Below are 25,347 nucleotides of genomic sequence, written 5' to 3' on the forward strand. Positions count from 1 at the left end.
GGCAGGAGTGGGACAGATCTGAGGGTCTCTGGCAGAAGGGGGTGCGACTGGGGCAAGCGCCAAGGCATGGTCCATTTCTTCATTCCTCACAAAGGGTGACCCCTCCCCAGCATGCACCCAGAGGGTGGGACCGGTTCCTTGCTGTTTCCAGATGGCCTTGCGGAGCTAAGACTGAATGGGTTTCAGCATAGATGACCACCACAAAATTGTACATTGGTTCCAGGCCAGCCTGGGCTAGGGCCAAGGCAGCGGGGGCCGTTCCCTCACTGTTTCCAGGATGGCTTCACGGGCCACATCTGGCCCCCGGGCCTTGTGTTTGCCATGTCTGTTTTAGAACTTGGGAGGGGAGGCTGGCTTGGACCTCCCCCCTCACCTTCAATCTGGAGACACTTTGCTAGAAAAGAGGAGGCCTAGGAGCAGGGATTGTGTCCCCTTTGGCGTTGGGGTGAGGGCTACCAAGATGGCTCTATCAGCCCCTCCACCATGAGGTCTAACTGGACCAAAATCTGTTAACAAAGCTGGAGAATATTTTCCATCATGGGATGTTTTATTTCGCCATGAGACTGTAGCAAAGGAAAGCCACGTGAAGCTTCAAGACCGGTGATTCGTACATTTGTGATTAAAAGAGCCTTTTCTTTCTGGTTCAGATGTCTGGACCTGACCTGCTGCATGGGTCAAAAAATTCCAGTACTCTTTGACTCTAAGCAGGCTTTGATTCCAAACGTTTCTCCTCTAGATTCTACCCGAAAACCTCTTTGTCTTGGTTTGCTCCTTTGCAATGCTGCCTGGAGCCTCCCCACCTTTGTCCGAGCATGGACTTTTCCCAAAGGAGCACCATAAACATCATCAAAACAATTGCACATATAGCCAGGCTTCCCGTCTCTCCTATGGAAAAACCAGATGTGTCAACCCAAAGCACTAACTAATTTCTTCTCGTAGCGAGAGTGGCTCGCCCTCGTCTTCTTCTCCTCCTTCTTCAACCTTCTCTTTTTCATTGACTTGGTTTCAAAAATGCATCCGTCGCAGTTCGGAAAACCCGGCAGGAGAGAGGAGGGCTCGTCATCTGCCTCCTCCCGCCCCCGGCAACACTTCCAAGCGCGTTGAAGGACCTTCCTGTCTCTCGCGTCCTGGAAATGGGAAGGAACGCTCCGACGGGGAGAGATGGCGGGTCACTGCCTGCCGAAGGGGTCATTTCCGATGCTTCACATCCTTTTCTGAGGTTTTGGCGTCGCCCACCGAGTGACCGTTGCCCGTGCTGTTCATGAACATTTTGTCCAGTCCTTTCAGGGACTCCACCAAGTAGTTCTGGAACGCTGTGAGAGCCGCGCAGATCGCCGGCCCTCCGAAGCCATGGGTTATTAAACTGAAGTGCGTCAAGCAGCTTTGAACGCCAGGTTCCAAGATGAGTGTCGGGCGGCTGTTTCCCAGAGGGGAGCGATCCTGAGCCATCAGGTCAGCAAACTCTTTGCAGATTTGCCTGGAGTGGAGAAGGAGGAAAAAAAAAAAAGGGAAATGGGATATTTAAGGTGGGAAGAGAGGCAGGTGTGATCTTGTAGTCGGCTGTTATGCTCATTCTGACAGCCGTCAGTTGCTGGTACTCCTGCAGACCCTCCCAAGTTTATTTCCCACCCTTTTCAAAGGGCCTGCAGGCTCTTTGCACAGGCTTTCTGCGCAGTTGGTCCTCGACTTACTGGGACTAGAATTTCCACTGCAAAGCAGCGGAGCGGTTGAGTGAGTCGCACCCCATTTGACAACCGTTTGGCTAAGTGAAACAGTGCGATTGTTAAACGACTCGTGCAGATGGTAAGCGAATCTAGTTTCTTTCCTTGAGTTTCCCTGTCAGAAGTTGGCTGGGGAGGTTGCAGATGGTGGTCACGTGACCCCAGGATGCTGCAACTCTCCTAAGTACATCCTGGTTGCCAAGTGCCTGAATTTTGACAGGGTCACCATGGCGATGCCGCGATGGTGTAAGTGTGAGGACTGGCTGTAAGTCACTTTTTTCAGTGCTGGCGTAACTTCAAACAGTTGTAAAATTAATGGTTCCAGAATTGCAGAATAACAGAGCTGGAAGGGGCCTTGAAGATCTTCTAGTCCAAATAGGAGGCCCTATACCAGGGGAGGCAACCTTGGCTCTTTTATGATTGGTGGACTTCAACTCCCAGAATTCCTGAGCCAGCCATGCTGAGGGGAAAGGGAGAGGTTTCCATGCTGAGCCATGCTGGCTCAGGAATTCTGGGAGTTGAAGTCCACGAGTAATAAAAGAGCTATAGTTCTCCCATGCTGGCTCAGGAATTCTGGGAGTTGAAGTCCACGAGTCATGAAGGGACCATAGTTCCCTCGTGCTGGCTCAGGAATTCTGGGAGTTGAAGTCCACGAGTCATAACAGAGCCAAGGTTGCCTACCCCTGCCCTATACCATTCCAGACAAATGGGTGTCCCGTCTCTTCTTAAAAATCACCCGCTACTTCTAGAGGCAAGATGTCCCACTGGTTAATTGTTCTAACTGACATAAAATTTCTCCTTATTGCTAAACTGGATTTCTCTTTGATAAGCTTCATTCAGTACTATTTGTCCACTTGGTTGTAGTATAGATGGAATACTATCTATATTTTTAATGATCAGTACAATGGAGAAGTCTGTATATCTATAATTTGCCACCTGCAACTAGTCCTACCTTTCCATGACATATTCCCAATATTTTATTAAGGTTTTTTATAATGTAAAATAAAGGTCAATTAAAATAAAAAGGATAAAAGAAAGTAAGGGGGGGAGGGGAAAGGCATTGACTTCTGACTCTTTCCAGTACATACAGTGTAATAGAAACTAGATTTACAGCCTTTACTTTTTGCATCACATTTAGTTACTATAAACCATTTCTGTAACTAGGCAATTATTCGATCTTCAAACTAAAGTCTATATTTCTTTCTTTTTCTTTTTACTATTTTGCGTATAAAAAAACAGAAGCGATTTCCCAACGGAAACAGGACTGAATAAAATTTTCTCTTTGTTTAAAACAGTTTACTTTCCACCAAATCCACTTAGTTCCCATCCGTTTTTTTTTCCACTTTGAGAAATAATATAGCTTTCTATTAACGCTTATTGGATTTTCTGCACTGTCATCGTGTATAATTGCTAAAACGTGTACCTTATCCTTCAAGCTGACTTTGATGCTAACATGTCTTCCACCACAGGTGGGATCCTGTTACTTACTTGGTTGCTAAAAGCATGTTTTTCCGGGCGTGGAGCTCGCTGGGATCCGAGTGCTGGCGACAGAGGTATTCAGCGGCTGCCTTGGCTGGGAACTCTGTTTCGCACACATAGCCAAAGTCCCGGGCCAGATGAACAGCCTCCCCTGGAAAGTTAGAAGGAAAATCAAGCTGGGGTGGTACAGGTAGTCTCAGCTTACAACCACAGTTGGGATCAGACTTCCCATTGCTAAGTGAGTTTTGCCTCATTTTACGCCTTTTCTTGCCACTGTTGTTAAGTGAACCACTGCAGCTTTTCAGTTAGTAACCTGGTTGTTAAGTGAATCTGGCTTCCCCATTGACTTTGTTTGTCAGAAGGTCGCAAAAGGGGATCACGTGACCCTGGGACGTTGCAAATGCACGCAGGTTGCCAAGCCTCCAATTTTTGAACCCGTGGCCACAGGGATGGGGCAATAAGTCCTAAGTCACTTTTTTCACTGCCACTGAAACAGAAGAACAGAATAATGGAGTTGGGAGGGATCTTGAAGGTCTTCTAGTCCAACCCTCTGCTCAGGCAGGAAACCCTGTACCATTTCAGACAAGTGGCTGTCCAATCTGTTTTTAAAAATTTCCAGTGTTGGAACATTCACAACTTCTGGAGGCAAGTTATTCCATTGATTAATTGTTCTAACAGTCAGGAAAATTCTCCTTAGTTCTAGGTTGTTTTTCTCCTTGTTTAGTTTCCATCTGTTGCTTCTTGTCCTGCCTTCAGGTGCTTTGGAGAATAGCTTGACTCCCTCTTCTTTGGGGCAGCCCCTGAGCTATTGGAAGACTGCTATCATGTCACCCTTTTCATTAAACTAGACATCTCCAATTCCAGTAACCGTTCCTTATATGTTTCAACCTCCAGTCCCCTGATCATCTTTGTTGCTCTTCTCTGCACTCTTTCTAGAGTCTCAACATCTTGTTTACATTGTGGTGACCAAAACTGGATGCAGTGTTCCAAATGTGGTCATGACATTTTGAATGGTTGTAAGTCAAGGACTGCCTGTAACTATTTGCTGCGTTTGAACCAATTAACATTACATCAATTGTACAGCATCAGCATCTCAGACTCAAGTGTGAGAGAAGTCAAGGCTTCGTAAATTGCCACTGTGGCAGTGTTTCTCAACCTTGACAATTTTAAGGCATGTGGACTTCAACTCCCAGAATTCCACAGCCAGCAACGCTGGCTGTGGAATTCTGGGAGTTGAAGTCCACATGCCTTAAAATTGTCAAGGTTGAGAAACACTGCACTATGGCATCTCACTGCATCACCAGCCCAGTGGGATTCAGACGGGTTGGGATACTAGGCCATAATCAGTGCCTGCACTAAAAGGAACTCTTGACATAATAACAGGAGGCATGTCAAGATGTCATGACCCAAGTCTTGCCTATTATGTCACAAGGCAAGCACAAAAGCAGCAGAATTTACAACACAATTTGTTCCCTCCCCTTCTGTAAGTGTCCATCTGGGCAGAGCGACTGGGAGCTGCAGTGACCCAATCCACTCAGTCACAAAAAGCTAACCAAGATTTATACTAACTCAGCAAATAATGTTGCTGCCGCTTTAACCAACCTAGTTAAATGCAGAAGGCACTAAGATTGGTTAGTCTGGACTCTGGATGAATATAGTTTTTGTTTTTTTTAAATGTAAACTGTGTTTTTGGAGGTTGCGTTTGAATTATGTGAATTGTTTAGCTTTGTGTTTTAATTGTGTATGCTGCGCAAAGTCCCAGGCAAGCGATGAGCAATTATATAAATTATTATGTATTTATTTATTATTAGAGCGCTATGCTACCCATCTTGACAAGGCAACTATAGGCGGTTACATAAATAGATGTAATTAGATTAAATTGGATCACTAGATAAATCAATTAGCAAATAAGATGCTACCAGATTCCATGTCAGGTTTTTGCCACAGACTAACATAGCTTTCTGATCCGCATCTTGGATAAAATATGCTGCATAAACACAACCTAATCATTCTAAAAAGCAGAGCAAGTTGTTGACAGTTGATGGGGAACTGCTGGAATCTCGAATAGTCACTAAAAGACTGGTTGTAAGTTGAGGAATGCATGTGTGTGTTTGTGTAGGTATATGTATATATGTGTGTAGGTATTTATGTGTGGGTATTGTATTTCCACCTCACATTTCCTTCAATTGATCTATATCAGTGGTTCTCAACCTTTTTAATGCCGCGACCACCAACCGGTTGTAAGTCGAGGACTACTCAACCGGTCGTAAGTTGAGGACTACTCAACTGGTGCAGCACCGTTTGCAGAATGGGACTTTTGGCGGGCTCAGCAGGGCAGAGACAGCCTGGACAATTCCTATTGGCTTTTGAAAGCAAATAGAATTAGACTCTATTCCAGAGAGTCTATTCTATTGGCTTTCAAAAGCCAATAGAATAAAAGGGAGTAGCACAGCTAAGGAAAAGGGGGGAAAATGGCGGACTGCGTTGTTTGGCGACCCCCGTGAAATGGTCACTCGACCCCAAATGGGGTCCTGACCCACAGGTTGAGAACCACTGATCTATATCTCAGCTTGCGGTCTGCAGACTCCTGGCCATGTCGTCACAGGGGGTCCGTGAAGACTTAAAAAATGTTATGATTTGAATCTTAATAATAATATTATAATAATAAAGCTGGAACGGACCTTGGAGGTCATCTAGTCCAACCCCCTGCTCAGGCAGGAAACCCTATACCACTTCGGACAAATGGCTGTCCAGTCTCTTCTTAAAAACTTCCAGTGTTGGAGCATTCACCGCTTCTGGAGGCAGGTTGTTCCACTGGTTAATTGTTCTCGCTGTCAGGAAGTTTCTCCTTAGTTCTAGGTTGCTTCTCTCCTTGATTAGTTTCCATCCGTTGCTTCTTGTCCTGCCTTCAGGCGCTTTGGAAAATAGCTTGACTCCCTCTTCATTGTGGCAGCCCCTGAGATATTGGAACACTGCTATTATGTCCCCCTCCTTCTCTTCATTACCTTGAGTTGGGTCTTGGGGGTCTGTGAGCATGAAAGATATTTAAAGAGGGTCCGTGGTGAAGAAAAGGTTGAGAATTACTGGCCTAGAATATTCCCACTTCCATTTTATCCCTACAACAGCCTTGCGAAGTGATATCCCAAGGGGGCTTTCCTGGTGTGGTTGGGTTTGAACGGATCTCCCCAGACCTCTGGCCACCCTCCTACCCTCGGCTGCCTTTCTTCCAAGATTGATAGGCATCAGCCCATATAACCATGAGAACTAGAACCTTGTAGGATTTGTGCCCTGGCCTGTTAGCCGATTCTCGCTCAGAGGGGCTGAACGGGAGGCCCAGACGTTGCACCGAGAGCGAGGCCAGCAAGTAGGTTAACACATTATAGGATGGATGACTTAACCCGAAGCACAGCAAGGGAGGGAAGATGAATTAACTCTGTCTGTTTAACTTGAGTTCGGGAGCTGGGTATGATCGATTGCCCATCCGCTCCGATTACTTCCACAATAATGCCTGAAGCTGGATCAATTTCACCAATGCAGGGGCACTTCCACAGAATGATGGATCCCCTCCTGACTGCAGCTGCCCCCGGAGATCTGGGACTTTTGTGCAGAGACTATTGGACAGGCCGAGTCTCCCTCCTGCACCTTCTCACACCCCTCCCTACACATAACAGCACCAACAGATGCCACCTCTACCTTAAGCCCATGCACACATCCTGGGATAAACGCCGTGCAGAAATATCCCGTGCCTTTTTACTACTGGATTGCAAAGATGTCATCTGAAAACGGAATTGGGGGGGAAATTTTCCTAGATAGCTTGGGAGAATCTTGCCCTCCCCAAAAGATGAGATAACCAAGGGTTACCTCATGGGAATGTCCAGTGTTTCGTTCCACAATTTTTTCCACGTGTCGAAGGGTAAATGAGACTCGCAGATTCATCGAATCTGTGAACTGGAGGCCGCTTGGAGTCCATCCTGTCTCAGTGCAGGAATCCAAACTGCCACACTCTCGTTTGGACCCTTCTGGCAAGCCAAGCTTCTTGGGGCATTGAAATAGACTTCACCTGTTTTAAAAGTTTGTAAGCTTGTAAGTTCCGTTTCTGTTCTTCTTTATTTGATATAGATTTTGGGGGGGGGGGGAGGATTTGTTAACACTTTGTAGGAATGCAAACAGGCCAGGCTGCTTTTCCCAAGAGAATGCCCTTCCGTGAACTGTAAGATTTGGCGGGTGCTTCAAATCTAGTAAAGCCTTTCTGAAAGGCAAAACAAACAAACAAACCAAAGTCTATGGAGATTCTCAGTCATCCAGGTCAGGGTTGTCCCAAAGGTGCTTTTTTCAAGAGGCAACTGGACTTTCTGGTTTTTCCCTGGAGACGTTTGGCTCCTCATCCAAGCAGCAGCAGCATCTTCTCCTCCTCCTCCTCCTCCTCCTCCTCCTCCTCCTCCTCCTTCTTCTTTTTCTATTTCTTCTTCTCCTTCTTCTTCTTTTTCTATTTCTTCTTCTTCTCCTTCTCCTCCTCCTCCTCCTCCTCCTTCTCTACCACCACCACCACCACCATACAAAATTCTTCTTCTTCTTCTTCTTCTTCTTCTTCTTCTTCTTCTTCTTCTTCTTCTTCTTCTTCTTCTTCTTCTTCTTCTTCTTCTTCTTCTTCTTCTTCTTCTTCTTCTTCTCTTCTTCTTCTTCTTCTTCTTCTTCTTCTTCTTCTTCTTCTTCTTCTTCTTCTTCTTCTTCTTTTTCTCCTCCTTCTCCTCCTCCTCTTCCTCCTCTTCCTCCTCCTCCTCCTCCCCTTCCTTCCTTCCTTCCTTCCTTTGTTTCTTTCTTTCTTCTTGACAAAGGAAACAAGAGGAAATGCTGAGCCAAAGAAGAGGACCCAGGTTTGCATGCTGGGATGTTTATGCAGCAATGCAAAAGTATGATCTCATTGGAAAAGACCCTCATGTATTTCAACGTCCTTTTTTGGAAAGGCTGGGACGGTGAACAGGAGACGTTTATGTTGCCTATTCCCTCTGGCCTATAAGTGCTAACTAGGGGTGGAAATCGTCTAGCCCATCCACCCTAAATGCACTTTCCTGGAGTTCATTTATCCTGAAGAGCCCTGAAAATAGAAGGCTTCCCTTTAAAAATCCTTCAAAGGAAGGGCCACGCTTTGTGGGGTAGGACTGATTGTCCTTGGGCAAACAAGCTATCATCTGTCATTTATACTGACCCCCCTGATCAGCAGTCAATGACAGCTCCCAGCTGTCTGGGCTGAGCCCGAAATGCTTGTTTCCTTGCCCTGCTCCTCCTCCTCCTCCTCCTCCTCCTCCTCCTCTTCTCATGGAAATAAACCATTCAGGAGCATCCAGTCCCAAAAGCCGCCGTCAAAGACAACCGCAGCCTCCCACAACTGTCCGTTTCATCCGCTGCCAACAAAGCAAAGGGGCTTCTTTCTGTTCTTCTCCAGCAGCTGCCTTTCCGTCACAATAGACCGCAGAACTAAGACCATCCCCAACTCACGGACGGACGGCCTTTCTACACATTGTAGTGTTTCACATAGAAGCCATCCAGGTGATAAACTCCTCCGATGGGGGTTGTGACGAGCCAAGAAATCCTGCAGCCTTCCCCCCCCCCCCGGCTGGTTCTCCCTCAGTTTGGTCCAACAGCATTTGCTTCCCAAGTAATTGTCCTGGAGTGGAGGCAGCGTAAGGCTCTTGTACGTATTTCACGAGAAATGTCACTTTCAGCCGATCATCCTCTATCCAAGACCTGCATCCTCTGCCCATGGTTCCTGTTGAATTCCAGGGAAAGCCATCTGGGGCGTCTTCCGGTTGCAAAGTCTACGCAGCCAGAGAGGTTCCTCTGATGGAGGGCAGCACTCCCCAAAACGATTGAAATGATCGCACCTGGCCACTACAGGTAGCCCTCGACTTGCAACCGGAATTTCCATGGTTGGGCAAGGAAGTGGTTAAGTGAGACTCGTCTAACTTTACAACCTTTTTTTTTTTTTTGCCTCGGTTCAGCAAATCACTACTGTTGTTAAATGAATCAGGCGGTCGTTAAGCAAATGACTTAAATCAGGGGTAGGCAACCGTGGCTCTTTTATGACTCGTGGACTTCAACTCCCAGAATTCCTGAGCCAGCCATGCTGAGGGGAAAGGGAGAGGTTTCCAAGCTGAGCCATGCTGGCTGAGGAATTCTGGGAGTTGAAATCCACGAGTCATAAAGCAGCCTAGGCCCTAGGCCAGGGGTGGGCAACCTTGGCTCTTTTATGACTCGTGGACTTCAACTCCCAGAATTCCTGAGCCAGCATGGGGGAAACCTTGGCCCCTTCATGACTCCTGGATTTCAATTCCCAGAATTCCTGAGCCAGCATGGGGGAACTATGGCTCCTTCATGACTCGTGGACTTCAACTCCCAGAATTCCTGAGCCAGCATGGCTCAGCTTGGAAACCTCTCCCTTTCCCCTCAGCATGGCTGGCTCAGGAATTCTGGGAGTTGAAGTCCACGAGTCATAAAAGAGCCAAGGTTGCCTACCCCTGACTTAAATGCTTAAATATTGACTTTGCTTGTTGGAAGTGGCCTTTGAAGGTTGTAAATGCTGACCCGGGGTGGGTGGGTTGATCATGTGACTGTGGGGATACTGCAACGGTCTTAAGTGAGAGGACTGCTTGTCAGCCCTCTCCTTTCCAGTGCCATTATAACTTCAAATGGTCACCAAGTGAATGCTTGTAAGTTGAGGACTATCTGTTACCGTCCGATCAAAAACACTTCCTAGAGAAATTTGGAAGAAATCCTCAAGCTCCCTCTGAACAAAGTAGAAAACCAGAGGCCCAGAACAGAACAGAATCACAGAATTCTAGTCCAACCCTGTGCTCAAGCAGGCAAACCTGTAGCCTTTCAGAGAAATGGTTATACAATCTCCTCTTAAAAACCTCCAGTAGTAGTCATAAAGTTGGAAGGGACCTTGGAGGTCATCTAGTCCAACCCCCTGCTCAGGCAAGAAACCCTATACCATTTCGGACAAATGGCTGTCCAATCTCTTCTTAAAAACTTCCAGTGTTGGAGCATTCACCGCTTCTGGAGGCAGGCTGTTCCACTGGTTAATTGTTCTAACTGTCAGGAAGTTTCTCCTTAGTTCCAGGTTGCTTCTCTCCTTGATTAGTTCCCATCTGTTGTTTTTTGTCCTGCCTTCAGGCGCTTTGGAGAATAGCTTGACTCCCTCTTCTTTGGGGCAGCCTCTGAGATATTGGAAGGCTGCTATCATGTCACCCCTCACTCTTCTCTTCATTAGACTAGACATACCCAATTCCAGCAACCGTTCCTTGTATGTTTTAGCCTCCAGTCCACTAATCATCTTTGTTGCTTTTCTCTGTCCAAGCATGCATCTTTGCCATTAATATTGATGAAAAACATCTTCTTTTCTTTTTCACAGTCCGTTTTGAGTTGTTTGGTCACAATGATTCTCTGATACTCTTCCCAAGAAGATGTCCTTTAAAAGCCATTTCCCTCCATGGCAGTACCATGGTGTGCAGAAGAAGACAGGTCCAGACTGCAGTGATTTTACAGTTGAGATGCCCTCTAGAGGTCTTCAGAATCCTTGCTTTCCGCATCAACCCTCTGTCCTCCATATGGTCTGGACTGTAATTCCCACAGTTGATTGCTAGTGCCCCTACAGCCCAAGGCTAATGGAAATGAAAGTCCAAAACTTCTGGAGACCACCAAATTGCCTGTCCCTCTGATTAACGATTTTGGGTTAAGATGTGTGAAGGAGTCTGTTCCATATCCACACTGCTAATTGCATCCATCTCTGAGAACTTGTCTCTGTAGCCTGTTGCATTCCCAGGGGACACTGTTATAGGTATTCTTCACTGGTGGCACCTGGATTATGGATGCCACCAAAGAAAGCTTCTAGAATGGGCTGCAGTGATAGGGCAGCAAGACAATGAGTGCACTTGGGCGGGTGTAACGAGAACTGAGGGAACTCTCTGTGTTTGTATGGCATGCATGTTTTATTTGAGGGAAATAATGCAAAATCTGTCTCATGGGTTGCACGGTTTTATTGCTGCTTCCTCACAAAGCTCAGTAGAAATCATGCCTCCATTTTGTCAATGTTTTGCTGAACAAAAATGTGGCTGCCAGATTGTGGAAAAGAAATCACCAGCAGATGGTGGGCTGTAGATTGCTCGCTCTTGCTTTAAGGCAGGGGTGAGGAACCATGGCCCTTCAGGACTTGTGGACTTCAACTCCCAGAATTCCTGAGCCAGCCATGCTCATCATCAAATTCTGGGAGTTGACGTCCACAAGTCATAAAAGGGCTGTGGTTCCCCACCCCTGCTTTAAGGAGATGGTGACCGCTTAACCCCAAGAAATAAGCATCAGACTTGGAATTAAACTGAAATGGTCTCCTTTTTAATTCTCTGTCCAGGGTTGTCTATGGAATACAGTCAAAAAAGTTAAGATGGTGACTGAAAGGATGCTACTGAAATTCTGCCTTGACACACTTAAAAACAAGTAGAACTTCCATTGTGCCATCATAACTATCATCTTGATGTTTTTGATCATGTCCTTCAGACATTCCAGTTGTTTTTTTATTGATCTATTTTATTTTCCTCCTAAAGCAGTGGTTCTCTACCTTTCTAATGCTGTGACCCCATGTTGTGGTGACCCCCAACCACTTATACATCACCGTGTGCCAGGGGTGTGGCCAAAGAAAAGGGGAAAAAGATGGCGGACAGCCTTGTTTGGCGACCCCCATGAAATGGTCGTTCGACCCCAAATGGGGTCCCGACCCACAGGTTGAGAACCACTGTCCTAAAGGATTTTTTAAAAATTGCATCTGAATTTTAATTCTTTCTGTGAACACTTTGAAAAAATGAGTCATACTGATGCGAGGCTGAAGGTAGCTAGTAAATCCATTAGCCAGGGTGTCAGAGAGATAATTCAAGATGGGTGGTGGTCAACTTTTCCCACTTTTAATGTAAAATGAGGACATTTTAATTCCCAGAATTCCTACACACACACACACATACACAAAATAATATCTTGTCAGGCCAAACACAAATAATCTTACCTTCCACCAGTGATGTTAACAAGGTGACATTTGCTGCTTTGCGCCTCCCAGCGGGTAAATTTAACCCAATCTTTTCCAATCTTTCCCTTAAACATCTTCCACCATTTTTAGATTTTGCCCTAAAACAGGAAAGCAGAAGAGTGAAACAATCTGAATGAGATTTAAAAAAACCCAACCAAACAAGCAAACTAAGGAACCAGATTACTCCTGATTTCCAAAACCTGTTCTTCAACAATTCTTGGAAAAGTCATAGGGCTGTTTGGAAATTTTGCAATTAAGTTGTGATAAAGGTTTCATGGTTTAGTAGTGACTTCTTATATGCATCAAAATTAACGTAAAAAATACCTGCCAGTGGTCCTTGCTTAACTGCCCGCTTAGCAGCCGTTCAAAGTTACACCAGAAAGAGCTATTTACAAACCAGTTGTGGAGTTGGTTGTGTGATCACATTTTTAGGCATTTGGTAACCGGCTTGCATACACATCTGTTTGAAATATCCCGTGGTCATGTGACTGCGGGCTTTGGTTTTTTTTGCTGATTTCTGGTGTTTACTTTGGTTTCCAGCAAAAAAAATAAAAATGCCCAGAGTCAAATGAATCCATTTAACAACTCTGATGTTCACTAAATGACTGCACAGTTCATTTAATGACTATGGTGTTCGCTTAATGACCACTAGCAAAAAAAGGTTGTAAAATCAGGCATGGGTCCTGTGGTGACTCATTGATGGATGCTGCAACTTATGACCGTAATTCTGGGTTCATTTATGGTTGTAAATCTAGGAATGCCTATATAGTCTTATCTTAACTTGAGACAATCTCTTTTGGGTAGGATTTTACTAAGATATTTTTGCTGACCAGCTCCCTTATTGATCGATAGATAACCTTTATTGTGATTTTTTTACTGTGGGCACCATGGCACACATCAAAAATGAAATTTAGTTGCCCACTCTCAAAGTGAAATACATACATGACACATACGTAAACATAGTATGTACAGCATATGTATAGACCCACACTCCTACATATACATAACAAATAAATATTAAATACTGTAACTTGAATATATAACGGAAGGAGGAAGCTTGAGAATTCACAAGGTTAATGGATGTATGGAATGAAACCATTGATTATTCATTCATTCATTCATTTAATTTTTATGGGGCCCACCTGAAATTCATGACTGTAAAAACAGATCCCTCAATCACAGTTTAACAAACTAAACAAATTTGTTTTCGTAAACAAATGAGTCTTGTGAGTTCCTACCGCCGAAGTACACCACCGAGGAGGGAAGCGTTGAGGCATTCGGGGGGTGAGAGCCTCCTCTGAACTTCACCGACTGTCACTTTGTACTTGGAGGTGGAACTAAGGAGAGATAATCGTCCAGGAACAGAGCAGAAGACTTCGTTTGGATTGGTCACCCCTCCTATCAGGGTGTCCTTGTTCATGGTTAGGGAAGAGATGGTGGTCCCGTTGGCCTTCGAAGGGATGGGCACTAGAAGATCAGAACAAACAAAGAATGAAGGAGTGACAGCTACAAAGAAGCATGGGTTCATTTATGGATAGCAGCTATAATAATACAGCCATGGAATAAGAATCATAAACAGGGCACCAGACCAGACCATATTTAATATGAAGAACAATTGTAGTAATAGTAATAGTAATAAAGTTGGAAAGGACTTTGGAAGTCATCTAGTCCAACCCCCTGCTCAGGCAGGAAAGCCTATACCATTTCGGACAGATGGCTGTCCAGTCTCTTCTTAAAAACTTCCAGTGTTGGAGCATTCACCGCTTCTGGAGGCAGGTTGTTCCACTGGTTAACTGTTCTGTCAGGAAGTTTCTCCTTAGTTCTAGGTTGCTTCTCTCCTTGATTAGTTTCCATCTGTTACTTCTTGTCCTGCCTTCAGGCACTTTGGAGAATAGCTTGACTCCCTCTTCTTTGTGGCAGCCCCTGAGATATTGGAACGCTGCTATCATGTTCCCCCTCATCAGCATTAGTGAGACATAAAGTTTTTAAGATGCCCCTAGTCTCACCTTTTTCTTATAAATATCTAATGTTGAAAAAGAATGTGGGAAAGATAAGTGTTAACTAGTCAGAGCAAAGACATGGGAAAAATGGAATATCTTTTCACAGCATAAAATAAACTTCTAAATGAGATTGTTCAAAACTGACAGAAAAGTCATGTCAAACGTAAGATCATTGCCCCTAAAAACATTCTATTGGCGTATAGCAGAATGAGTGGAATTTTATTTGAGTTTCCAATATTATTGAAACGCATTCCAATAATATTTATCAATTCCAATTAACTCAATTGCTATTTGCCAATTTCTGAGAGCTGGGGCAATATTAGTCCTCCAGTTGTGGCTGGACTGCAATTTTCATGATTGGGGCTCAACAGGAATGTTCACAGGGTATGATCAAAAAGTCAAGATGGCAACCTCACTGTGTGACACTTGTGACTACCATCTTCACTTTTTTGAGTGTGGCCTATGGACATCTCTGGAGCTCAAGGAGATTGACTAAAACAAACTTCAATTAATACTATTATATTCAACCTATATAGGTGGACATGCCAGTGTGGCAGAAATACACCATTCCTATGTTCTCGTGGCTTGTATGGGAATTAAATTACATGGTGTTGTCAAGGTAGGATTTAGGGACAAAAATTCAAGGTCTCTAAGAAGAATGATCTGGTGCAGAGGAGGGAACTATGACTGCTTTATGACCTATGGACTTCAACTCCCAGAATTCCTGAGCCAACATGGGAGTTGAAGTCCATAGGCCGTAAAGAGACCGTAGTTGCCCACCCTGGTCTGCAAGGTCTTCAATATGGCAGGTCACTTTGTTACTATTTTTTTCAGTTCTGTCTAACTTTGAATGATTGCTAAACAAATGGTTTAAGTTGAAGGAGACCTGTACATTACTGCACACTGAAGGAGAGTCTTACAAGACAAACTGAGAACATAAAATTTATTAACTACACAGGCTGTGTATGGACAGAGTTGAAACTTCTCCTTATTTTGTGGGGGTCAATGAAATAACAATGGAGGCTACAAATCTGAGTGAAAAGGAAGGGGAGAAAGGTATGGGATGAGTTGGTCTGAACCAGAAGGATGACAATACAATGCTCCACATCCACACCTGCCATTGCACAACACTCAGTTCACTCAAATTGCCAATCATGAATTCCTGAATATGAATGGCTTGACTTAATCTGAACAGATCTTGTTTGAACTCACAAGAACTTAACCATCCCCATCAGCATCCAGGGTAGCCCAAGTGGTGCAAGCGTTGATTCACACAAGAGAAGGCCAGGATTAAATTGCACACTTTGGGCCACTGGTTTTGACCCCAATGCACCTCATGGGGCTTTTGTGAGGTGAAATGATGGCTTCTTTGAAAGGAAAAATACAGTATACACACAATAAATAAATAAATAAGCTAAGTCCAAGGGATTCTTACTATTTAGTTCCTGGCCAAATTTTTCTTAAAACCATGAACCATCAAAGAGCCACCAAGAAGAACACTCCCACCAACACTTAACAGGGCAGGTCAGTAGTATATTAAAATAAGAGCAAAACCCTCTCTCTCCTAGTACTGATCATGTTACCTAGTTTAGTAATAAAACATTGGCAAGAAAATCACCAAGCTCCGAGAGCACCAAGGACCCCACAGGTCTCTTAAAACGTTTTACTATGCTATTAAACGTCGTAATATAGTATGTAATGTGTGGGACTGTACAATCGGTTGTACAAAAACAACTTACATAACCTGGTGTTCTTACAGCGCAAAGGATATCTGATTAAATGGTGTGACCCATTTTGCAGCCAATACAATACATCATTGTGAATTCATAAGCACATCATGAATAGTGAAGTATGAACTAAGAATTTAGGCAGTGTCCACATCACATGGCTTCCCAACCAGGACTGATTATATGAATGGTACAGAAGGACTCCTGGTTTTCAAAGCAATCCCCATTTGGGGGGGGGGGACCAAAACTAATATTTCTGCATTGTCTCAGACTAGGATGAAGAAATATGTCAATTGTGGTTTGTCTCCCTTTCTACTTTTTTAGTTCTAAGTTCACTGTGTTTGGATCAACAACTTAAGATATGCTGACAATACAGTTCTGCTTGCCAGTAAGCATGAAGACCTTCTGCTCCTCATCAACAGAGTCACAGAAATATCTGAAAAATACGGCTTGAAGCTTAACACCTCAAAAACCAAGATCATGGTCGTCAGCAAACAACTCGTTAATTTACCACCAATAAATTTAGAAGGAATACCACTAGAAAAAGTTGAAAGGATCACGCACCTCGGTTCCAATTTACATGAAAGCTGGGACATGGCCATTGAAGTTAAGACAAGGGTAGAAAAAGCCCAAACAGCATTCTTCAAAATGAAAAAGGTCTTCTGCAGCCACGACAGAAGCCCAAGACTGAAAATCAGATGGTATATTTTTCCTATCCTGCTGTATGGAGTAGAGAGTCGGTCTCTGACAGAAGGCCACCTGAAGAGACTACAAGCATCTGAAATGTGGATTTACAGGCAGCTGTTACATATAAGCTGGGTTGACAAGATCAGAAATGAGGTGATAAGCCGCCTGGGAAAGCCAAGGGAAATCATCAAAACAATTAAAAAACGAAAGTTAGAATATTTCGGACATGTGATGCGACACCCAGAAAAATACGGCATACTCCATTTAATCCTCCAGGGAAAGATTGGAGGCAAACGAAGTCCAGGCAGAAAAAGAACATCGTGGCTTCAAAATCTAAGGGACTGGTTTGGATAAAACTCAGTAGCACTTTTTCGTGCGACTGCTGATAAAAACAGGATCGCCAACATGATCACCAACGTCCAATAACGAATATGGTACAAGAAGAAGTTCACTGCATCCTCTTTCAGTTTGTTTTTCTAAAGCATGCAGTACAGACAGACCTTTTTTGTTTAGCGACTGTTCAAAGTTACAACGGCACTCAAAAGGTAACATGCAACTGTTCCTCCCACTTATGACTGTCACAGCATCTCCACAATCACAGGATCAAAAAGTGAGCGCTTGGCAACCAGCATGTGTTTGCAATGGTTGCAGCACGCAGAGATCATGTGATTGTCACTTGTGATCTTCCCAGCTGGCTTCCCAAGCAAAGCTAATGGGGGAAGCCGGCTTCGCAACAACCACACAATTCACTGAACTACAGTGATTCATTTAACAACCAGGGCAAAAAGGTTGTAAAATTAGATATGATTCCCTTAACAACCACCTTGCTTAGCAATCAAGATTCTTGTCTCAGTTGTAGTCGTAATTTAAGGATTAGGTTACTGTTAAGTCATTCTGTGCATAATTCTTTTAACATGCGCATTTGGTTTGTGATTTTTGCCTAATATACAGTCCCCCCCCCCAAAAAAAAAATAATGCCATAGGGTCATGCATTTTTGTACATGGTTTTCAAATGAATTTGTGCAGATATTTCCCCGGTATGCTTTTTTAAAAAAAAAAAAATTGACAAGCTGCGCTAAAAAGTCTTATAACGTTTTTTGCTTGTTTCACGATTTTTTTAAAAGACCCATTAAAATAAAATCAACTTCATTTGTCATTTACAGTTTCTCCTAAAATGCAATATTTTAATGACTCAGTTTGTCTGAGTGCAGGGATAGGCAACCTCGGCTCTTTTATGACTCATGGACTTCAACTAGCTGGCTCAGGAATTCTGGGAGTTGAAGTCCATGAGTCATAAAAGAGCCGAGGTTGCCTACCCCTGTCTTAGTGCGTGCATATTTCCTTGATATACTTCTTATATAGGCCCCGATGCTTCACACATTTATAAATATGAATTTTCCACTTAAACTGGATGAAGACCTGACTCTTGCTTTCAATTACAACCTAGTTCTTTAATCAGTTTGGGTGTTTAAAATTTTAATAGCTACTTTGGCTACTAGTTTACTGCTTGTACTTCCAGTTAATATGAACTCAGTTCAAGCTGGGTTTGTATGCAGTCCAGATTCCAATAATATTAGATTTGTAATTGACATAATTGTTTTAATTCAAAGCAGATAAAATCCAGCAGCCACCAGTTTTTTGAATGTGGAGAAAACATTATATATGGCATTTTTGGAAGTTTCTGAAGCAGGTGTTGATTTATGAATCTGCCCCACATTTTAAATATATTCTGAATTGAATATATGTTTTAAATAATCTGTAAATACATGTGATTAGTAATGGTGTGTCTCCTTCTGAATTAAACCTATGCCATGATATATGTCAAGAATGTTCTCTTTTGATTTTTGATTTTAATAGTTCTTGCTGGAATTATAAGATATCCTGAACTTATTAAAAAGCTCATAATGATGGATCATAACATTTGAACTTTCTAGGATACTTTACTGCAGATCTCTAATTAGTCATTGTGGAAAAAATGAAATATCAGTATAATTAAGCAGGAGATTGGGTTAGATTGCAATGGTATTACACTGTTACAACCATTAATTGATAAAATATTTCTAATCTGTCTTGCAAAGAACCTGTATCTGCATAACTAACAAGTCTTCCCTTCCCTTCTTCTCTCCTTATGCCAGTTTACATCCTACATCAGTTTAGAGTAGATAATCCATGCCTCTGATGAAGTGAACCTATGTCTTTTAATAAGATTTTGTTAGTCTCAGAAGATGTTGCCAAATTGCTTCAGATCTATAACAGGGAAAGCAAATGATAATTTTATTTTACATGTGAATGTATGTTGTGTTTTATAGAGATTTGTTTATGCGTTGTTTACCTGGAAATAGATTCCTGGAAACTCTCACAAGTGATTAATTTGACCACGCATTAAATAGGGACACGACAGAAAGAGGATAAACAAGCAGATTAAAATTATTTTAATCAACTAATTTAGTCAAATTTAGTTCGTGATTTGAACTTTAGGCAGTGTAGTAATGTTTGTTTACCTGGGTATAAATGTCTAGAAACTCTCGCAACTGGCAAATTTGATAATGTATTAAATAAAATTACACAACGGAAAGAAGATAAACAAGTTGATTAAAGTTATCTTAGTCAAATAATTCCATTAGCGATCTGAGCTTTAGCTTGTATTTTGAAGCTTTGTTTACCTGAGTATAAATTGCTAGAAACTCTCACAAGTGGACGTTTGACAATATATTAAATAGAGACACAATGGAAAAAAAGATAAACAATAGTGAGTAAAGCCCTATAGGGATTAGGGTTAATTGGGCATTTGATAATCTCATTATTTCGGATCAACTCTGTTCTGATAGGGCTGTTTTAAAATGTTGATAGAACTTAGAACTGGTTTTGATTTCTCTGAGAATTCTTCTTGCCATCTTAGTTAAGTTCCTTTTATTCAAATTGTTTTGCTTTGATCTCATTCTGAAATCCCATGGCTTTTCAAAGGTTCCTAAACCAGTAATCTTTTTCTTAAGAAGTTGAAGGAAGTTGATGGGACTGATATGAACTCCTTACCTACACAGCCTTTGGAATAATAAACTGGAACGTTCTGTTTTGGTTAAACCAGTGGAAGTTTGCTTTAAAGAATATGAATGCCATTTCCTTTTATCTTAAGTGAGGTTAATACAGCAGAAAAATTCTTTCACATATCCTGGATACCCAGGGGAATGTTTAATAAGGGTTATTGCTCATTGGAGATGCAATTCAGGAATTGAAATCTTAATTCATATGGTCTGGACTTGTTCCCCTATACCACATTCAGGAGTGAAATTTATAGGACTATACATATTTCTCATTGTGTTTCTTTTTCATTGCTTATTTGATGGTACTGTTATTTTACTTCTGTTTACACTCTACTCATTTCCTTCCTTTTTATTATTGTAAACAGATAAGAGTAGCTCCACAGAGAGACAGGTGGCAAACAGATTTAACTAATCATAATAATAAATATGATTTTTGATTAATTGTTGTACATAAAGGAAAGCCGTATTTTATGGGCTATTTTATGGTGCTATTATTTTACTTCTGTTTTATTTACACACCTTTTATTTTCTTCCTTTTTATTACTGTAAATAGAGTAGCTCCACGGAGAGATAGGTGGCAAATATTTTAACAACAACAACAACAGTAGTAGTAGTAGTAGTAGTAGTAGTAGTAGTAGTAGTAGTAGTAATAGTAATAAAATATTATTTTGATTAAATGTTGTACATAAAGGAAAGCTGTATTTTGATTCCATGTATCTAAATTTCAGAGATTGTGATTGTTTGGTGCACAGGTATGGTTAAAATAATTATTATCCAGAATTGGAAGGATACATACGTTTGGTCAAAATTTGAATTGACCAAAGAGCCCAGAAAAGGGTCAAATTTTTGGAGTTGTTTTGTTTTTGAGATACTCTTTCCTTGCTCTCCTAATTGTAAGACAATATTTTGTTAACAGTGCTATAAGTACAAGACGGCATGATTCACTTAACTGGAATGATTTGCTCAATAACCAAGGTCTCCGTTTGTGGCCGTAAGCTGAGGACTACCCGTATTTTAACATTTTAAGATTCCCAACTAAGCTTTTAGAATTGCTTATTCCTCTTCATGCACAATTTTAAAGAAATTTTTAGAAATGGGTGCTTTTTTAGATGCTTCTTTTTTGGGTGGGACATTTAAAATAGAACATTGTTGTTTATACATTGTTGTTCCTTTTAGTACCTCTCTCTCTCTCTCTCTCTCTCTCTCTCTCTCTCTCTCTCTCTCTCTCGCTCTCTCATCTCCTCTCTCCCTCTCGCTCTCTCTCCCTTCCTCCCTCCCTCCCTCTCCCTCCCTCCCTCCCTCCCCTCCCTCTCTCTCTCTCTCATCTCTCCTTCTCATCTCTCTCTCTCTCCACACAAAGTCTGTCCCTTGCCAGGCTTTATAACCCTGTTTATTCCTGTTGGCTTTGATGGTGTTTTAAATACATAAACCTAATACATTCTGATGTATTAAAACTTATGTAAAAAGATGTGGGTGCTGCAGAGAAGCACTGAGACGACTTCAGAGAACGAATCTGGTATTAGCAAAACATGAATGTAGCTTGGGAAAACAAGAAAGCTTTAGAAAGAAACCCAGTTTGCCCTGCCTTGATTCTCTTTGGTTTACTTCATTCCACGTCCAAGCAAGGTAGGTCAAACACAAAGTCTAAGGATCCACTTATTCCTGGGCCTCTTTCTGAATCCCATAAAACATCTGGGGTAGAATTTAATTTCAAAGCAACAGACAATGTGTCTTGTCAACTGCTTTGACAAATGGAATTTATAGGGTGATACCTTATGAATAATGTAATTTCTAGACACATGCATTTGGGGGAAGATTCATATTATGTTTTTCCCTAGCTATTTAGGTAGGTCATAGCAAGTCAAGAAAACCTGTTTGACCGCTTTGAAGTTATTGTCCTTGGGAAGTGCAATTGAAACTTTTCAGTCACTACCTTTTATAGGCTGCCTCTGTTTAACTTGTTCTGGAACTCCTTCCTTATGTATGAAAAAGCGTCATGCCTTATTCCGCCAGTTTAACATATGTATGATGTACATACATAACTTACACGTTTCCCGCAGTGGAAGTAAAGCAATTCATGCCATTTGCATGAGGATATCATGACATGTGTGATGTCATTGTGGCTTCGACTAGATGCATAGGATCTGTAGGAGTGGAGGATGAGCTGGAAGGTGGGGTTAAACGTGTCATCAATGTGGAGTCCTTGCATTGTCGCAAAAGACCCAAGTCCAGCCCCTTGTGAATTCTGTTGTCCCTTACCTAGCGCCAATTTAGCTTTGACCATTACAGGTAGTGCTCAACGTACAACAGTTCATTTATTGACTGTTCAAAGTTACAACGACACTGAAAAAAGTGACTTATGCCCATTTTTCATACTTATGACCATTGCAGCACTCCTGGGATCACGTGATCAAAATTCAGATGCTTGGCAACTGACTCATATATATGACGATTGCAGTATCCTTGGGTCATGTGATCACCTTTTGCAACTTTCTGATAAGCAAAGTCCATGGGGAAGCCAGATTCACTTAATAACTATGTTACTAACTTAACATAGTGATTCACTTAACAAGTGTGGCAAGAATGGTTGTAAATGGGGCACTTAGCAACAAAACTTTGGGCTCACTTGTGGTCGTAAGTCCCCATATTATTGTATTATACTGTACTTAATAAACTCTTCTGTGCTATGAACTCAGTAAATGCTCCTGGTCTTCTCTTAGCACATTTCTAGTTTTTAAAAGGAATATCCACTGATGGATGGTGCTGGCAACAGCAGGTCCTAGTTATAGTCTTGACCTGCCACCTGCAGAAGACAACCAGTTTTACTATCTCAACAGCCCTCCTGAGTCCATCAAAGGATCTCATTTCTCATCCAAAGAGCTGGTTTGAGATGAAGGCATGGATGGATTGCTTGCTAAGAAACGTTTTTAGAAGGAAGTAAGAAATGGCCGCAGGAATGGCCAAAAGGGCGAAGAAGGTGTCCGTGACAATGCTTGGTTCTTATAGCTTATTTGGAAAGGTGATTTACATTTTTGATACCTTTTCTCTCTAAAAAATATTATTCAAATATATACTTTAGATCTTATTTCTTTTATACAACCCTGACTGCTCTTTAGAAGGCCAGATCCTGAAGTTGAAACTCAAGTACTTTGGCCACTTAATGAGAAGGAAGGACTTACTGGAGAAGAGCCTGATGCTCGGAAAGATTGAGGGCAAGAGAAGAAGGGGACGACAGAGGATGAGGTGGCTGGATGGAGTCACTGAAGCAGGAGGCGTGAGCTTAAATGGACTCCAGAAGATGGTAGAGGACAGGAAGGCCTAGAGGAACATTGTCCATGAGGTTGCGATGGGTTGGACATGACTTCGCAACTAACAACAACAAATGTAGAGAGAGAGAGAGGAAAAAAAAGAAACAGAGAAAGAGAAAAAGAAAGAGAAAGAAAGAAACAGAGAAAGAAAGAGAGAGAGAAAGAGAGAGAAAGAAAGAAAGAAAGAAAGAAAGAAAGAAAGAAAGAAAGAAAGAAAGAAAGAAAGAAAGAAAGAAAAAGAAAACAAACCAGTTTGGTGTGGTGATTAAAGCTCCAAGCTAGAAACCTGGAGGTGGTGAATTCTAGATCCCCTTAAGCATGAAATCATCTGGTTGACCTTAGGCCAGTCACGCTCGTTCAATCCCTAGCAAGTGGCAAACCGCTTCTGAAATCTTGCCAAGAAAACTGTAAGACTAGTCAGGGCACTTACCAGGAGTCAACACTGCCTCAAAGGCACAAAAAAGTCTACTCCCCCTCTCTTTCTCTCTCACACACACTTTATATAACAACTTCTTTCACAATTTCACTTTTTAATATCTCTTATGTACTCTACTTAAAGGTAAAGGTTTCCCTTATCCACTCATGTCTGATTCTAGGGTGTGTGTGTACTTTTATATCTAACATGACTATACGCCGAGGCACAGGGAACGCCGTTACCTTCCCATTGAAGTGGTACCTATTTGTCTACTTGCATTTGCATGCTTTTGAACTGCTAGGTTGCCAGGAACTGGAGCAAGCACCCTGTCATGCGAGGCTTGGATCTTGAACTCAGGCTGTCAGCTTTCCAGCAGACAGTGCTCGGCACGTTCAACCACGAGTCATTGCACCCCCATGTACTGTACATATATTCAGCTTTTTACTTTTACCACTTTTTGATGTTTTACATTGGATATTGCTTCCTAACCACTGATCCCCATCCCTTTACAACAGTGGTTCTCAACCTTTTTAATGCCGCAACCCCCAACCGGTCGTAAGTCAAGGACTACTCAACCGGTCGTAAGTCAAGGACTACTCAACTGGTGCAGCACCGTTTGCAGAATGGGACTTTTGGCGGGCTCAGCAGGGCAGAGACAGCCTGGACAATTCCTATTGGCTTTTGAAAGCCAATAGAATTAGACTCTATTCAAGAGAATCTATTCTATTGGCTTTCAAACGCCAATAGAATAAAAGGGAGTAGCACAGCTAAGGAAAAGGGGGAAAAAATGGCGGACTGCGTTGTTTGGCGACCCCCGTGAAATGGTCGTTCAACCCCAAATGGGGTCCCAACCCACAGGTTGAGAACCACTGGTTTACAATATGCTGATCTACGACCATAATAAAAATAGATTTGATTGTACCCTAAAGGATGGGAAGACAAGTATCCTGTGGGAGGGCACTACGGTCCTTCTTCAGCCAACTCAGATGCCGATGGGGTGCTAGTCACTGCAGCGGTCTGACAGGGCAGCAGATGAAAGAGCTGTACAGAGCCCTTTATAAATATCTATACACACCCCTCAGATATCTCTTCCCTCCAGCAGCTTCACATGGTCTCGACTGCTGCTTCCCTAAGCGATTTTGGGTGCCAGACAGCTTTTCTCCCACATCTAGTCTGCGAAAGGATCCTAAAATGACGCACAAATCCATTGCACAAAGTTGCATGCGAGATGCCAGCTGCTGTTTCACAAAAGGGCTGCTTTGGGGCCATTTGGAACAAAGTAGCAGCAACAGGAGATGAAGAAAGAATTCCGGGAGGAGGGTGGAGGGGGGGGGAAAGAAAAATAGCCTTGCTTCTACTTGCTATCCTTCTTGAGTTTCAAACTGGGTTTCAGGGTTTATTCTTAACACTGAAAAATGCGGGGCATATATTTGATCAATATCTATCTCCGTCATGGGGGAGATAGAAAATAGGGTTGGATTCATGAAAGAAGGTCTACCATCCATCACAGACAGCATTTCCTATCATTAAACCAACGTTTCTCAACCATGTCAACTTTACAACGCTTGGACTTCAACTCCCAGAATTCCCCAGCCAGCCATAAAGGCTGGAGAATTTTGGGAGTTGAAGTCCAAGCATTATAAAGTCAACAACATTGAGAGACACTGCCTTAAACCTTTAATCCAGTGTTTCTCAACCTTGACAATTTTAAGGCATGTGGACTTCAACTCTCAGAATTCCACAGCCAGCATTGCTGGCTGTGGAATTCTGGGAGTTGAAGTCCACATGCCTTAAAATTATCAAGGTTGAGAAACACTGCAAGTTTAATCCAAAGCAGGGCATGCATGTTGAAAAGAACTGGGGTCTCAATTGCTTAGCGCTGACATTTTTTTTGAGCCC

General features: G+C 42.6%; 1 protein-coding gene across 1 annotated transcript in view; it reads right to left on the reverse strand.

The window, feature by feature from the left end:
- Positions 1 to 201: 201 nt before the first annotated feature.
- Positions 202 to 25,347, reverse strand: part of TFAP2E (transcription factor AP-2 epsilon) — a 66,454-nt gene continuing 41,308 nt past the window's right edge. Inside the window, exons 4-7 of the mRNA XM_039363042.1 lie at positions 13,509 to 13,737; positions 12,250 to 12,368; positions 3,210 to 3,351; positions 202 to 1,477 (exon numbers count right to left, since the gene is read on the reverse strand). Coding sequence (XP_039218976.1) covers positions 1,189 to 1,477; positions 3,210 to 3,351; positions 12,250 to 12,368; positions 13,509 to 13,737 — 779 coding nt within the window. The 3' untranslated portion in view covers positions 202 to 1,188. The remainder of the gene's footprint in view (positions 1,478 to 3,209; positions 3,352 to 12,249; positions 12,369 to 13,508; positions 13,738 to 25,347) is intronic.

Source organism: Crotalus tigris, unplaced genomic scaffold (genome assembly GCF_016545835.1).
Source record: "Crotalus tigris isolate CLP2741 ecotype Arizona unplaced genomic scaffold, ASM1654583v1 scf7180000019504.1669754, whole genome shotgun sequence".
Classification (NCBI taxonomy): Eukaryota; Metazoa; Chordata; class Lepidosauria; order Squamata; family Viperidae; genus Crotalus; species Crotalus tigris.